At 42.5% G+C, this 17,062-nt stretch overlaps 1 protein-coding gene across 18 annotated transcripts in view; it reads left to right on the plus strand.

The window, feature by feature from the left end:
* The window catches only part of TRIP12 (thyroid hormone receptor interactor 12), a 139,012-nt gene extending 122,548 nt beyond the window's left edge, over positions 1-16,464 (plus strand). For all 18 annotated transcript variants that reach the window (XM_019445666.2, XM_019445663.2, XM_053904013.1 and 15 more), the window contains 8 exons: positions 5,974-6,088; positions 6,400-6,554; positions 7,283-7,447; positions 10,647-10,811; positions 12,602-12,715; positions 14,451-14,545; positions 15,066-15,169; positions 15,919-16,464. In XM_019445666.2, the coding sequence (XP_019301211.1) occupies positions 5,974-6,088; positions 6,400-6,554; positions 7,283-7,447; positions 10,647-10,811; positions 12,602-12,715; positions 14,451-14,545; positions 15,066-15,169; positions 15,919-16,115 (1,110 nt within the window). In that variant the 3' untranslated portion in view covers positions 16,116-16,464. The remainder of the gene's footprint in view (positions 1-5,973; positions 6,089-6,399; positions 6,555-7,282; positions 7,448-10,646; positions 10,812-12,601; positions 12,716-14,450; positions 14,546-15,065; positions 15,170-15,918) is intronic.
* Positions 16,465-17,062: the final 598 nt, after the last annotated feature.

A 17,062-nucleotide genomic window follows, 5' to 3' on the forward strand; every position in this document is an offset into this window, starting at 1 on the left:
TTGATTGGTCTGTTTTCTGTCCCATAGTTTTGTCTTTTTCGCAGTGCAGTAGGCACTGGACACCTGTGGTGTGTAGCCATTTGTGTCATTCTTCTAGCACTTAGTGCGTAGTGCTTTTCAGATTCATCCTGTTGTTCCATATATCAGTTTGTTTCCTTTTATCACTAGTATGAGTCTATGGTAGGGATATCTCACAAAATGTTCAATCACTAGGGGATGCACATTTTAGTTTCCAGTTTTGTTTTGTTTTGTTTTGTTTTGTTTTTTTAGTTTCTTTATCTTAGAGCGTGCGAGTGTGCACGGGTGGGGCGGGGGCAGAGAGAGAGGAAGAGAGAGCATCCCAATCGGGCTCTGTGCCGTCCACGCAGAGCCTGACGCAGGGCTCGAACTCACAAACCGTGAGATCATGACCTGAGCCGAAATCAAGAGTCAGGCACTCAACCAACTAAGCCACCCAGGCACCCCTAGTTTCTGGTTTTTGATACTTCTGAATAATGCTGCTATGAACATTTGTGTACAAGTCTTTGTAGACCTAGGTTTTTTTTTTTTTTCTTGTGGGTAAATAGTTCAGGGATGAATTGATAAGTTATTTAGTAGGACGTGTTTTTACTTGATGAGAAACACCAAACTGTTTTCCAAAGTAGCTTTGCCATTTTCCATTCCCACCAGCGATGGAGTGTGTAAATTTCAATTGCTTCACATACTCACCAGCCCTTGGGTACTGTCTTTTTAATTTGGGGTATTTTGGTGGGTTTGTAGTGATGTCTTAATGTGTTGTATTTGCACTTTTCTGAGGATTAATGATATTTTCATTCGCCACTCATGCATGTTCTCTGGAGAAGTGTCCCAAGCATTCTGTCCACTTTTTCATCATTGGGTTTTATGATTAAGTTGTTGAGTTTTTCATTACTCTGGACACAAGTTCTTCATGAGATAGGTGTTTAGAGATATTTTCCAGTTTGTACTTCATCTTTCAGTTTCCCCGTGAAAGGTCTTTGGAAGAGCAGAAGATTTTAATTGTGATAAAATCCAAGTCATCAATTCTTTTTTTCTAGTTTGTGCTTTTATATATCCCAGGAAATTTTCCCCTGACCCTCACATTTCGACCTTGTTAAACTTAATTATTCTAATAACTTAAATTTTTTTTTTAATATTTATTTTATTTTTGAGAGAGAGAGCGCGTGCACACGAGCATGAGTGGGGGAGGAGCAGAGAGAGAAAGAGAGACACACACACAGAATCCAAAGCAGGCTCCAGGCTTTCAGTATAGAGCCCAGCATGGGGCTCAAACTCAGGAACCGCAAGATCGTGACCTGAGCTGAAGTCAGCACTTAACCGACTGAGCCACCCAAGCACCCCAGTTGTAATAACTTTGTAATACATCACTTAGGATTCCAGGGCTTGGGAAACTTTTCTATAAAGGGCCAGATTCAGGTGGTGTGGGCCCTGCAGCCTCCCATCACCGCTACTCAGTTTCGCCTTTGCACAAGCGTGAACGTGGCCACAGACAGTACGTATATAAATGTGCCTGGCCGTGTTCCAATAAAATTTTGTCAGTGAAGTTTATAGTTCATACAATTTTCACATGTTGTGAAATATTCAAGATTTTTCTATCAACCGTTGAAATTGTAAAAACCATTCTTAGATTGCAGATTGTACAAAACAGGAAGTGGGCCAGAGGTGCAGTTTACTGATCTGTGTTGTTAGACAGTCGTGTTAGCTGTGAAAGAAGATGGTTTTACTTCCTTTCTAATCTTTGTCATTTATTTCTTTTGAGATGCTTTTAAACAGCCAGGACAGTACACCAAATACTTATTTTCTGTCTCTTTTTACTATGAAATACGGAGTTTCTTGGGGATACTTTCCTCCCTCTTTCCCCTGAATATTTTTAAGACAAAACTTCAGAATTTTCAGACTTCTGAAACTCTTAGAGACGTAAAATATCCAAACCTTCTATTACACCAATTATTTCTAATAGCCAGTCTCTCTGCCTCTCGGTTTTCTTATCTATAAAATGTGGGTTATAGGACAATCTCTAATAGTCTACAGTATGACCTGTAGTATGCAAGTAATTTTAAGTATGACTTTGAATTTTCACTCATTTTCTTAAGCATTTTCATCTTCTCCTTAAGGCTTTTGAAAAGATAATTTGAGAGTCTTCGGTCATCAAAATTAAAACTCTGAGTACTTCTGTACTGGGAACTATACGGCGCCCTAGTGATACAGGTTATAGCAGAGTTCAAAGGATTACAGAGGTCAAAGGATATTACAGTGTAGTTGGGAAGTCCTAGGACAAAGGTATATGGCTGATGAGTGATATAGGTGTCAAGAGAACGAGGCTTTCACAGAAGTACAACTGTCCTGGGAGCCATGAGGACCAGTAGGCCATAGAGTTAGACCTTCATGGAAGAGAGTGGGAGCATTAAGGGACCAAAAAATACTGTGGCTTGAGCAAAGGATTGGGCTTGGTGGTGTGGTAAGCAGCAGAAGTGAGTACCGGCTCCAGAAGTGATGGGGTGAGGGGACACTGGGGCAAGGCCTTGCATGCTGGGATAAGAAATTGGGATCGAGTTTTGATTCCAAGGCAATTGGCCCACTTGCTCAGAGGATACAGGATTTAGATGTTTACGTGCCCACGTTTCTTCTTCATAAAACTGCAAGACCTCTGCTCCAGCTCTAACTTCTTTCACCGAATTTATTTTCACATGCTTTCTAGTTTTTTACTCCACCATACTGTTTTCTTGCCAGGAATGTCTTTCCTTTCCTCTCTCATCCTTTGTGCCTCTCTTCAGATTGCATCTTACATGGAACCTAAACGAGTTCAGAGTAGCATCACATTGATCTGAGGATCATCAAGAATGAATTACTGATGCAGAAATCATGAGCTTATAATCTTCATGGATGGTCCTACCTATTGACGCTGGAAAAGATTCCAGGAGCTGACTTCAGTGGGGAACAGGGGTTGGGAGGAGTACTGTCTTTTTAGATACAAAGGGTGTCAGGTCATAAATCCTGTTCAGCTATACAAGTCTGCAGGTGACCTTTCGGAAGACTTCAGAGTAGCTCCAGAAGAATCCTAATTCACAGTGTCAAATCAAAATGGGCCCTAGCTTGAACAAGGATGCTTGGTGAGCCAGGGAAGAACCAAACCCGTCTCTGGGCTCAGAGAGTCTTCAAGCCTCAGGATTCGCTGGGGCTACAAATGACCAGCCTCTGGGGCGGTGAAGCGTTAGGAACATGGACTGTGGAGCCTGGTGCCAGCACTGACTGACCGTGACGTTGGGCACGTTATGTAAACTCCGTGGTGATGCCTCAACAAGTGTGTAAGAAATGGACCTTTTTCATCATGTTAGAATGACTAAATGAGCTAAGGTGTGAAAAACACTCAGAACAGAACAGTGGCACATGGTAATTGCTGGTACATAAGGGTTAGCTTTTGAAAGAAAAAGACTCGCAGCGCTTCGAATAAGACAAGTTGTCAGAACTTGGTCTTCTCTGTTTTTATTTCTAAAGCTTTATGCTCTTCTTTCCTTTAAAGACAAATGAAGCAAAAGCAAACTCCCTACCTTTTTACTGGAGTGGCTAAGTAGAACAAAGATGCCTGGAAAGATCAGGTTGCGAACAGCAGCACTGTTGGCCAGCGCAGGGCTTGGGAAGAATTGCCAGAGCGTCTTTTTCTTTCTTTCTTTTTTAATGTTTTTATTTATTTTTGAGAGAGAGAGACAGAGCACGAGTGGGGTAGGAGCAGAAAGAGCTGGAGACACAGAATCCGAAGCAGGCTCCAGGCTCTGGGCTGTCAGCACAGAGCCGGATGTGGGGCTCGAACTCACAAAGAGCGAGATCATGACCTGAGCCAAAGTCCAAGGCCCAACCAACTGAGCCACCCGGGCGCCCCATGCCAGAGCAGCTTCGACCTGTTCCTTCCACCCTCACAGAGATTTGCTGTGGTGACGGGTTTATAGTGATACCCAGGGCATTTAATATTTTAAGTCTGTTTTGCTTTTAGAAAGAACAGTATTATTTGGATGAAGGAATTTGATCTGATTTGTGATTTCTCTTTCGCCTAGGATAACTAAGCTAAAGGGAGAAAAAGTTAAGCAGCTCTAAACTGCCCTCTGGTGGATATCAGATGTTACTGCAGTTTTTTCTTTTCTCTGCTTCTCTTTTTTCCCCTTCTTCCTCTCCTCCACTACCCAGTATTCAGTGAAGAACAAAACATACAAAATTCCTACCATCTCAGAACTTTGTTCAGTTTGGGAAGGCCAGTACGCACTTCCTTACTACATATTATTATGTAATAATTATTATTATGTTAATAATAATATTATTAACATGTATATGTTAGGCCGCGTGATGAAGAAAAATCTAAATGAGATGGATCACGATGGGGAAGGGAGAGGGTGGCCCAAGAGGACCTTTGAGCACAGGTGAGCCATTACCATTTAGGGAAGGGTGTGTCTAGCAAAAGAACTGAGAAGCAAAAGCCCTGACACGGAGACCTGGCCTGTAGCAGAATGACTGGCTGGAGGTCGGAGTCCAGCTGTAGGAGGGGTCACGGAGGACCTGCGTGGAAGAACTCGAGCTTTTGCTTTTGCGAGAGACGGAGGCCTCTGTCAGCGCTGTGAGCCTAGAACAGGAGACGCCAAGCTGGCCGGTGCAGAGACCCTGGAGGAGGGCTGGCAGTAGCCCAGATGAGGGGCGATGGCGGTGACCGGTTTAGAATATATTGTGAGGGTGGGGCTTACAGTGTTCAACGATGGGTTGGAATGTGGCGAGTGAAGAAGAGAAGAGCCAAGGTTTTTTGGAGTCTGGGGTGAACGCAGATGCCATTTACTGCCGTAGAGGAAAACCGACGAAGGGATGGAAGTGGATCCCCAAGGTGCCACCGCATCCAGCCTGGTAGATCACTGTTGGCAAAGTTAGAGTCAAACATTTGGTGGATTGCATCTTATCGCTTGAACTAGTATAGGCACTTTTTAAAAGTAACTTTGGTAATAAAATGAGGCCAATTATTTACAATGATCTATAAGGGAACTCTCGTTTTTTTCACCAGGACTGTGGATGCAGCATATAAACTATGATACTAACTTGTCATTAGCCGAATATCTGATTTATGGTCTGAGCTGGCAGGACCTTGAAACGTGAAAGAATAACGAGACTGTGAACATGGACACAGGATATGTCTCACAGAGGAGGGGTTTCCATTCGAGGCTGTGCAGTCACCTTGGAGCTGGGCCAGGCTCTAAATCAGACCTGTCAGTTGAGAGTCTTCAGGACATGCTCCCCATCCCGTGCACATACTGATAAAGCTCTCCGGAGTTGCTAGTGCACCGTGAGGCTCCGAAGCTGAGTTAGCCGTGTGGGTGCTGGCGTGGGTTCTGGCCTTCCCTTATTCTTGTTTTATTCAACGAACCTCTGTTAAATGACTGGTGTGTGCCCAGGCACCACTGAAGGTACAAAGGTGAATTAGAGTTGTCCTCGAGTGAGAAATGTGAGCCTGTAACAAAATTGCGGTGCTATGATGTGATAAGCACTTAAGTAGCTGAACTAGAAGTCCTAAAAAAAAAGGGGTGGGGGGGTAGAGTAACCGGGCAGAAAAGGAGGCTTCTCCTGAGGAGATGACATTTGAACTGGTTTCAGGCTAACAGCTCACCCACGAGAGCTCCGGAAAGAGATTCGTACTCAGACAAAGCCATCTTATTCCCCGGGGACAGGACAGCTGCAGTGGCGCTGTTACCGGTGTAGGAGCCGGACCCTTGCAGTGACAGTGTTAGGTCCTGGGGAGAAAGAGGAAATACAGGGCTGCTGGTTCTTGTTCTGGCCGACCAAGACGGAAGGAAGACAGGATGGTCTGGGCAATAACACGTCCAAAAAATGGTTGCTGTTAGCGTCTGCGTTGCAGAAAGGTTGGCTGGTCTAAAAGGGAGCGTCAGATCTGAAGTTTGAAATCGTTCTATTTTTGTTCTCCTGTAGGTTGGTACCGGTCTTGGGCCTACACTGGAGTTTTATGCACTTGTATCTCAGGAACTACAGAGAGCCGACTTGGGTCTCTGGAGAGGTGAAGAAGTGACTCTCAGCAATCCAAAAGGTACCATCAATTTGTGATTCTCTGTGGGTTTTCCACATCAGGTAAAAGGGCCATTACAGTTCATTAAATATATTTAGCTTCTAGTAAACTCAACATGCTCTCCGACCTCAATCCGTTTTACCTTTTAGCCTTTGTTTTCTCTGTTATCAAATAAGAGAGCCTTCCGGCTCTAGAGGTCTTCATTCTGTGATCTGCCTTCTGATTTTGAGAATACTGAATTTCTTAAGTGTTAGTAGTTAACCAGGTTTTGTCTTATTTTGTTTTGTTCTGGGAAATCGCATCTAAAGTTTCGTGACTTGCTCATTTTATAGGAAGCCAAGAAGGGACCAAGTACATTCAAAACCTCCAGGGCCTGTTTGCGCTTCCCTTTGGTAGGACGGCTAAGCCCGCTCATATCGCAAAGGTTAAGATGAAGTTTCGCTTCTTAGGCAAATTAATGGCCAAGGCGATCATGGATTTCAGATTGGTAAGTTTAGGATTATTCGCTTGTTGACGGTTTTGTTTTGTACCTGTACTATGAAAGTATCTTAATCCCCTGCACTTAATGCTGTATTTTATTTTTTATTTTTATTTTTGAATTTTTTTTAATGTTTTTATTTATTTGGAGTGAGAGAAAGAGTGTATGCATGCATGCAAGCAGGGGCGGGGGCAGAGAGAGGAGAGAGAAGAGCCCATTGCAGGACTCGAACTCAACAACCATGAGATCATGACCTGAGCTGAAATCAAGGGTCAGATGCTTTAGCCAACTGAGCCGCCCAGGTGCCCTGAGTTATTTTAGAAGTTACATTTTTTCACTTTTAATTAGTTGGTCCTTTTAACTTCTTTTTCTTCCAAATGTGCAGTAATACAGACTTCAGTGGAATTTAGTTTACACCACCCCAAATAGAGTAAGATTCCTATAAACATCTCTTAGTTTGAGGCTCTTATGGAGAATATATATGTCCATCACCTTTTTAGCATCAGTTTTTTTAAATAGGATTCTTCAGCGTACTAAGTTTTTCACAATATCAGGGCCCCAAATTGGGTTTAAATGGGAACAGTTGTGTGTAATGAGAGAAACCATTCCAAAATGTGGGGGTTTTGGGGGAGTACTACTCAACCTTTATAAATGATCTCTTAAAGTGTCAGTTATAAAATTAAGGCAATTCTAGAAGCTTAGCATGACTGTTTTATTTTGTGTATATTCCCTTTCAGGTGGACCTTCCCCTTGGCTTACCCTTTTATAAGTGGATGCTACGGCAAGAAACTTCACTGACATCGCATGATTTGTTTGACATTGACCCGGTTGTAGCCAGATCCGTGTATCACCTAGAAGACATTGTCAGACAGAAGAAAAGACTTGAACAAGATAAATCCCAGGTGAGCCTAGAAGATAAGAAGGCGGTCAAGTGGATCACTTTCTTACCGTTGCGAGATGAGGTCTTTGTTACGTGCTTTATATTTGATCCAGTTATTATTTTATATTAATGTCGTATTTTAGAAGAGTTCTAATTTTTTTATTAGAATAACTGAAAAGACTTCACAGTGGGTAAGATGACCTATAATAACAGCAGGTGATAAATAAACAGCTTGATTAACAAATAGGATACAGTCCTGACTTGAAGCCATAGGGCTCTTGTTTGTTAAATTTAGATGGGCATTACGTACCTGGACAGGTAGTGTTATCATACTGAATTATCTTTTTTTCTTTTAGTTTTTATTTATTTGTTTTGAGAGCGAGCGAATGCAAGTGGGGTGGGGGAGCATAGAGTGAGGGGGAGAGAGAGAATCCCAAGCAGGCTCTGTACGCTCAGCGCACAGAGCTTGATATGTGGCCCTAGATCTCACAAAACCGTGATAACGTGATCTGAGCTGAAATCGAGAGTCAACTGACTAAGCCACCCAGGCCCCCCCTGAATTCTTTTAGTAAGCATTTGAATCAATAAAAACTATGCTTAGGATAGATTGTTTTTCTGGAAAGAAGAACAGTCCACCTGTTTTTAGAAAGATCTCAGGAAAATAGTTTTAAAGGTCATGGTAGGTGTTCTCTATTTCTCAGGAACACCTGTTGAGGTTTCGCTATTAGAATGTGTAATTTTTCATTTTATATCATGAATGTGTATTCTTTATATATTGATAACAGATTAAAGATTATTTACCCGGTCTGAGATTACTAGCAGTTCTGCGTCACACATTAGAAGAAGACAAAAAAGTGGCACGGACTCAAATAGCTATGTCTGGGCATGTAACATGGCCCGATTTTAAAGCAGCTCCCATTTTATAAATTATGTAAAGTAAGAATAGGGGAGATTCTGTAGGGAAGTGTCACATCTCCTGATAAGCTGGAGAAGGGCTTACTGTGGACAGATGGGTTTTAGAATGCCTTGTTATCAGAGAAGAAAATGATTTGTAAGGGAAATAATTTGATCACCCTTATTAATTGGTGACTTGACGAAAAAATGTTTTATGAAGAGAAATTGGCATTTAAAAGAGGCCATGTAAGATTTGTTGTCTTAAGATTTTCTAGAATCCGTTAGATTTACGCTTACCAACTTGATAAATTTTAATAACTAATACGGTCATCTTTAGGATTATCTCTTAGGTAAATAATGAGGGGAAAATGAAGGAAGGAAAGAAAGTAAAACTCATGGCACTGTTCCAAGTGCCTTATGTCTATTAATTCATTTCATCCACAACACCCCTGGGAGATTTAGGTCTTTCTGATATTCCTGCCTTACACACAGGAAACCCAGGGCAGACCAGCTGAGTAACCTGCCAAGGTCACATACCTAGAAGTGGGGGCAGGGCTAAGAGTTCACACCCGGGCTGTTTGCTCTGGAACCTTCACTGTTACACATTTTGCAATATGCCACCCGGTTTTCTTCCTCATATCTTTTGAGATTTGTTCTTCTGATCTTTGTTTTTGATGTTGCCACTTTAAAAGTATAAAATGCACAGCACAGAAACCAGATTCCAGAAACCGATGTACCATGTTAACCGACTTTCATCCAGCACGTGAGGAATGGCGAGGGTTCCAAACCCTCCCCTCATCGTTTATAAAGTACACGGATGGAGCAAACTCGGTAGTTTAAATTCTCAAAAGACACATGGGAAATGGGCTAAAGCTTATTAGCCTTCGATTTAATGTAAGATCTGAAAAAACAAATAGTGAATTTCTTTTAAGCATCTCGAGGACACTGTATATTCTAGATTCCTCTCAATGATAGCGATTTTTTTTTTATTTTGAGAGAGAGTGAGAGTGAGCAGGGAAGAGGCAGAGAGGGAGAGAGAGAGTCCCGAGCAGGCTCCGCGCTGTCCAAGCAGAGCCCAACGTGGGGCACGAACTGTGAGATCATGACCTGAGCTGAGGTGAAGAGTCGGCTGCTTCACCGACTGAGTCACCCAGGTGTCTCAATGATGGCAGTGAAAGGTCTTCATTCAGGTGCCCTCAAATGTGCACCTGAGGCCGAGGAAAGACGTAAACACAGGCTTTTACAGGCGAGGACAGACGGCCATAGTCCCCAGGCACATTATACCTCAGTCTTCGTGCTGTTACCCCTCCTGCGTTCTGAATCATGTGGAATCCTAGGCAGCTTTTATTTCCCATTTTAAAAATGCCTGGGTGGCTTCATCAGTGTGCACACACACTCTCTCTCAAAATAAATAAACAAATATATATGTTTTTTAATTAAAGAATGATTAAGTTTAAATGAGAACTTCTAAAAATGACTGTAAACCAGGACTTCCTAGCTTTTTTTAGTTTAAATGACTAATTTCTTGTACCTAGACTCTTTGGCTGCTAGGAATTTCATACGTATGGGTATCCCCAGTTTGGAAAGTCACTTGGCCCCTTCCTCCTATACTGAACACCTTTATTTTCAGATAGTATTTGCAGTTCTGCATGTTGGTCTTTGATTTCTAATCTAAAGAAATTTTACGTAAGCCTTTCGTATTATTAAGCATTTAAGAAGGTGAATAATACAAATTGCTTTTTAATATTTGTCTTTAGAGTAGGACTTGAGGGCTTTGTTGGAACTTTTCTTCATTGTAGATACAGATCTGTTCCTCTAGTCCTGAAGTGATTGAATGAGGAATCCCCAGGGTATTCCTTAGACTTGAGCTTTGCAGCAGGAAGAATGTTAATTATAACCGTTAGTAGATAGTACATTATTTGTATTTACAGTTTCCTAACTATTGCTTGGTATTTGGGGTGTGTGTGTGTAGGATTAAGATAGAATTTAGGAGAAGTTTGGCCCTATTAGCTACTCTTAAATTAACCATCATGTAAACTATTAGGACTTTCTGTGAAAGGTGATTTGAAATTCAGTCAGATTGAGTAGCAGACCTCTCATCTTGAAGGAACACTTAAGTGATCTTGTTTTTCCCCCATATAAAAATAGTTGGATTCTAAAGTGCTTATTTCCTTCGTGATCTGTGTCATGTGTAAATTATGACAATAAAAGAAGTATTCTAAGAGCTGAAGGAACCCATAAAATTTATTAGCATATCTTTTGTTTTATAAACACAGACATACAAGCAACTGAATTACTGTGCTTGATCTCCCATCCCCCTTGTTTAGACCAAAGAGAGTCTACAATATGCATTAGAAACCCTGACTATGAATGGCTGCTCAGTTGAAGATCTAGGATTGGATTTCACTCTGCCAGGATTTCCCAACATCGAACTGAAGAAAGGAGGAAAGGATATACCAGTCACTATCCACAATTTAGAAGAATATTTAAGAGTACGTAATCGTGGCACCCTTTGGGGAAAAGGCCAGCGTGGTGGGCGACACAGGACTTCTGTGGACACTGTTCTGGGGGAAGGGGGAAGCACCTGTCCCGGGAGCCTGCCTCCCCTGCCTGAGACCCTCGACACCCAAGATCACTGCACAATATCCGCTTTTTCAGGCCCTCATTTCTGTCTGCACTTGACAAAATGTGTCAGATATTTCATGAAGCCTTATATATGACCTTGAATTTTCTGTCTTGAAGTTTGAACACTACTAAACTCTCATTGTCTTCGTTTAAAACAAATCAGTGAAAAGGAGCCATCACTTGTGTTCTCATTAAACTGCATTCTGTCAAGGCAAAACTAGACATTATTCTTCACACACACACAAACACATTTTTATGGGTGTAATGAGGACTTTCAGATAATCTGTAGCCCTTGACTATATTTGTTAAATTAAGGGAAAACAATTTTGTATTAAAAAGAAATTGTATTTTAAGTTCCATGCTATGTAGGTCTTTACTACTGCTTTTTGAAAAGTTTCTTTTGGTTTATTTCTGACCCTGAGTGGAAAGAGCACTGGGTTCAAGATAGAAAATCACCTATACCCAGACTTGGGTTTTCTGCCACCCTACAGTGGGATTTTATTTAAAAAAAAAAAAAAAAAAAATTATATTTATTTATTTTTGATAGAGAGCACGAGCGGGGGAGGGGCAGAGAGAGAGGGAGACACAGAATCCAAAGCAGGCTCCAGGCTCTGAGCTGTCAGCACAGAGCCCGACGCAGAGCTCGAACTCCCAAACCGCGAGATCATGACCTGAGCTGAAGTCGGACCCTTAACCAACTGAGCCACCCAGGTGCCCATACAGTGGGATTTTAGATAGAACCTCTGAAAAATGGCTCTGGTTTCTTCGTCTGTTAGAGAAAGAGTAGATAGCCAAGGTCTTCAGATATCTTTTGGCATACCCAACTGTTCTGTGACTGTTAGACACATTCTTTAATATTCACAGGACTATCTGATCAAACTTACCTGCTGCTTTTCCTAACTTTGAGAACGCTAACCTTTCAGCTCACTTGTAAATGATGAGTTAATGTCCAGATTAAAGTTCTCTGAAAAGAATTTGTGATGATGCTTGTATTTTTCTGTCAGCAAAATGCTGTTGTTTTTATTTTTATCTGAGTATGTCCTGTATTTCTTGAACCCAGTGGGTTAGCTGGAGTCATTGATGACTAGATATCATTGAACCAATAACAGATGCTTTTTGTTCCTTTTCAATTTCACATGACTGCATTTCCAGAGTTTGCCTTTTTCTAAGCGAAGGTCCACTTCAGAAGCATTGGTTCTAAGAACTTAATCAGGATTTGGATAGAAAAATTTCACATTAAAAATTCAGAACACTTAACAGTTGGTTATTATGCATCTTGACACATTATCTTTAATTCTTAATAACATTTTATTCTCTTGAGAAGCTTTCATCTGCTTCTCATCTAGTAAGGTACCGTTCTGTGCCATCAGGGTTTTATGTAAATGAATTTTTAAAACACACTAAACATAAATGCTCATCGTAATTGTTTTTACATTTTCTTGCTGGCCAGGCCCCGAGTTAGAAGTTGACCTGAGAGATCTTTTATGTGGTTTTCTGAGAGATGTTTTAGAGACTTAATTTGTGTGGGGTTTTTTGTTGTTGTTGCTGTTGTATTTAAAGTGATCAGGATGGATGTTTCACTGTACTTTGCCATGTATTGGGTAGGAAAGAGATATGAAATCTTGTCATGGTTTTTAAAAGACCTTTCTTTTTACAGCTGGTTATATTCTGGGCACTCAATGAAGGCGTTTCTAGGCAATTCGATTCCTTCAGAGATGGATTTGAATCTGTCTTCCCACTCAGTCATCTCCAGTACTTCTACCCGGAAGAAGTGAGTAGCTTGTGTCTGAAGAAATTGCCCATTGCTCACTGTGTACCTGTAGCAATCGTAGCACGCTGTCTCTGTGCCATCTAGCCGAAGAGGATTGCAAACGAGAAAACTGGGGGGCGAGGTGGGTTTGTAAGCCGAGGGGTGGATGTTTGGTAAAGGTAGAAGATCATTTCTGAGCAAAGAAGAGTATCAAATACTAAGTGTGATAAGATGTAATATAAATATAACATTTATATTTATATATATATGTTATATATATATGTGTGTTATATATATGCTATATATATAACATAAACATAACATTTTATATTGTATAAATATTAAATATAGTTGAAGTATTGGAGGTGGGGTCTGTGTGTGAGATTGGGTAAGCCCCGCCTCATCGTCAGTCACCTGACCCTGGATGCCGGCCAGTGGAGAATGGGATGTGCGTCTTTGCGGTCGCTGAGGAGAGTGCACTTTTTTTTTTTTTTTTTAACCTAAACTTCCTGGATTAGGTGAGACACTGTTTTATGATTGGAGTCTGTTCTTGGAGTTTTAAGGAAGCGTTGCAAGTACCGTTAAGAGTGGGGAAAAATGAGTGTGCAGTTTTCCAGCCATCTTAAGTGCAACAAGAATCTGGAACGCTGCTCTCGAGTGGTGAGATGGCACAGAAAGGGTCTGCGAGGTGTGGGGTTTCTCCAGTGTGGGATCCTTTTTGTTTAGTATTTGAATGATAACTTTACACATCTATTACTGGCCGAACCCGGATACCTTTGAATGACTTCGACGTAGCATTTTAATCTCAGTTACGATTTTCACGTCCGCTCTGATTCGCTGCTCGCGGGAGCATGTGGTGTAGCGGACACTTTGAGGCACTAGGTGTCACGTGGAATTGAAAGCAGCAAGGGTTGCTCCTGGAATTGAATTCTGGTCCTTCCTGCTCTACCGTATGACCTTGTCTAGGCTGTTGTGTCTGATCTGACTGCCTCGTCCATAAAATTGGGATAACCTCTGTCTTACTGAACGGGACACCTAGAGTACCTGCCAGTGAGTGACGCGTAGTAGGTATTAAATTTTCTCAAAGCACGTAGTCCTTCTGCAGGTGGGCAGGTCACCAGAGGAAAGATGGCTTAATGTGAAACTGGTGTTAGATTTTCCAAGGAGACACAAGCACTCTTGCCTTCTCCTGTTCCCCCTGGAACGGCTTGCCTGGTCCCTGTGCAGCCCCAGCCGACCATCTGGCAGCCATCTGCCTCTGTACAAAGTGAGGAAGCTGCCCGTTGGCTGGGCCTCAGTTCAGCTTTCTCCCACTTCTCTCTCCAGCTCACTAGTCTGTGTCTTGGCTTCTGGCATTTCTAGAAAACAGGATTTATGAAATCTCCCTGGCGAGATGTAGGTTATGGAGTTAAAGCCCGTAAAGACACGAGAGGCGTTAGGAAAGCTTAAACAAAGGTTTGTCTCAGGTATGTTTTGTTTGCGATTAAAGTCTTCTCTAGAAGCCAGTCCCTGCAGATGGGCAGGGTGCCTTTAAAGGCACCAGAAGAGGAGGCTGAGTCTGTAACTGTAGTAGAAGAGCACGTTGTTGAAAAAAGAGGTCCCTGCGCAGAACTTTCGGTATTGAAAATGATACTTTGATTTGGTAAACGGTAGTCCTGTGCTATATTGGCATCTGCAAAACAGCATGTCCTGTGAGTTTTCACTGAGTTATGCAGCCGTGTCCTTAGTAATTTGTTTCTGTTGGGTGACCACACAGCTGGACCAGCTCCTGTGCGGCAGTAAAGCAGACACTTGGGATGCAAAGACACTGATGGAGTGCTGCAGGCCGGACCACGGTTACACTCACGACAGGTGAGTACCCGGATCTGCTGGGCTTTCGTTTGAGGGTCAAGAATTTGGTGGTGTGTGCGTGCATGCGTGTGTATACGTACGTTATGAACAACAGGGGGGTGCCATTTTTAAATTTGTCTGCCTATTTTAAAGGAGGCTTTCTGATATTTTGGCCTCATTTCTATCAAGACCTTAGGACTCAAAGATTTCTTTTTCGGGTATTTCTGTGTAAGTGAACAGGGAGGAGGAAAGAGAGGAGGATACAGGTCAAACCCGTTACCCGTTTTTGTTTGCGGTAAAATGGAAATATCTGTACACTCCTGACAAGTCTTGTTTGTTACAACGGTAATCGTTCCATTTGAATTCCAGCTGTGACAACAGAAAACTACGTAGGTTTCCGAATGCGTCCTAATGCGAATTCATAGGTAGTCGTATTGAAATTTGGTAGTCTGCAGCTGGCTGTGAGAGGGTGCGGTGCGGTGTGATTGAAAGGTGCACGGTCCCGTGCTGAAATGATTCTGCTGACTTGTTTCTGTTGTAGTCGCGCCGTGAAGTTCCTGTTCGAGATTCTCAGTAGTTTTGATAACGAGCAGCAGAGGTTATTTCTCCAGTTCGTGACCGGTAGCCCGAGACTGCCTGTTGGAGGTGGGTGTGCCCTAGGCGCCTGGCCGCCGCAGTTCTGTGGTGGTGGGGTGGGGCGGGGGGGGGGGGGGGGGGGAGGGAGGGAGAGAGAGGGAGAGACGGACAGAGACTTTGGTACCACCAGCAGGATATTCTGCATTTGACCCCACAGTGCCTTTTCGTTACTCTAGTATCCTAACGTGTCTTGAGTTTTCCATTGGCTTTGCGATATGTGAGAGCTCTCGGCCGGCAGGGAGATTCATAGGGATCATCTTAAACACACTGAAGTAGGATTATTAACGAACACGTAAGGCTACTTTTCTAGGTGAAATTCAGATCCTCCAGCCAGCTGTACCTTACAGACTCTTGGATGAGAAAGCATTGTAAAGTCTACTTTTCTAGGAGTGAGTCAGTCCCAATAGGAGTCAAATTGGTACTCAGTTTTAAAAGCCAAAAAGCAGAAGGAGCTGTTGGCCTCCATATTCTACAGTGGTTTTTTCCAGTAAATAAAGCAGATGTTGGGGTCCGTACACTAAACGTACATCACGTGCGTAGATGTAATTGCCCAGCAAGAAGGACCGCCTTGCGTGTGTGGTAACACCGTACAGCCAAGCAGCGTGACGTTTCCTGATGGTAGCAGCACAGAAAGGCTACGTTTGTGATTCCAGACGGATTCTTCTTGTGGCTAAAAAACATCTGGCTCGGAGTTAGCTGTGTGCGGCCTGTTAACTTACTAACTTCCCTTGGTCTTTCTTCCTTCCCCTTCTGCTCAGGCTTCCGGAGTCTGAATCCACCTTTGACAATTGTCCGGAAGACATTCGAATCGACAGAAAACCCGGATGACTTCCTGCCCTCCGTAATGACTTGTGTGAACTATCTTAAGTTGCCGGACTACTCGAGCATTGAGATCATGCGTGAGAAACTGTTGATCGCGGCCAGAGAAGGACAGCAGTCGTTCCATCTTTCCTGATCACAGCGAGAAATGCGGTGTCTGCCTGTTACAGCAAAAGAAAAAAAAAATCATGATTTCTTTTCTAAATGTATCACCTGAGTCAAGGAAACATGTTACGCCTTCTTGTTGTAGGAAAAATGGCTTGCAGATTATACAAGAGACACTTGGTTGATATTCATTAATGGCCCCATGGACTTAAAGTGATCAGGCCCTAAAACGTTGTTGTGATGAGGTTTCTTTAGCAAGTTCTTGTTTAAATTATCATTTATTTGATGAGTGAAGTTTTTAACTTGCTTTGCTGTGTGAAATTTAAAAAAAAAAGGGATGTTTTTCAGGCTGAAACAATAAATGTCGCTGTGCAGTTTAATTCTGGGCTGTGTGTGTCCATCTAGCTAAGTCTGCAGTTTTGTTTCCTCCAAAGACCACTCTTGTACATAAGTACAGACACGAAAGCTCACGTGTGTTTGACAAATCCGGTTCGGTAGGTTAGCTCTGTGTGCATCTCCCTCCCCTCTCATTTCCCTCCCCGGTTCATGTGTTGTCCGCGGTCCACACGGTTTTTTTTGTGTGCGACACTCACGGTTGTCACATCTTCATTAGCCATGGGCTCCCGTTGTTCCGTGTTCTCTCTCAAATTAAGATATAATTTTAAAATTCATTGAACTGAAATATATCGTCAGTGTGATTCAGCCTTTGTAGCTCGGTAGACCTTTCTCATAGCTTAGTTTTAATATAGCTGTAGGGTATGGCTGGCCTTTGCCCAGTGACCCGGTAGGACTGTTTACATGGTGATTCTGGCAACCACAGCAGCTTCTGGAAGGGAGGCCAGGAAAGCCCGCTCACTCTTGTGTAGCTTGAAAAGTCTACAGCTTGGGCTGGCCGGTATTTTCTTATTCCACGACCAGAGCATTTTGAGTTGATGTAACGTTTTCAACAAAATTAGCAGTTTTCGTTCCCCGTTGGAG

Source organism: Panthera pardus, unplaced genomic scaffold, assembly GCF_024362965.1.
Source record: "Panthera pardus isolate Hobbes unplaced genomic scaffold, ASM2436296v1 HiC_scaffold_10, whole genome shotgun sequence".
Classification (NCBI taxonomy): Eukaryota; Metazoa; Chordata; class Mammalia; order Carnivora; family Felidae; genus Panthera; species Panthera pardus.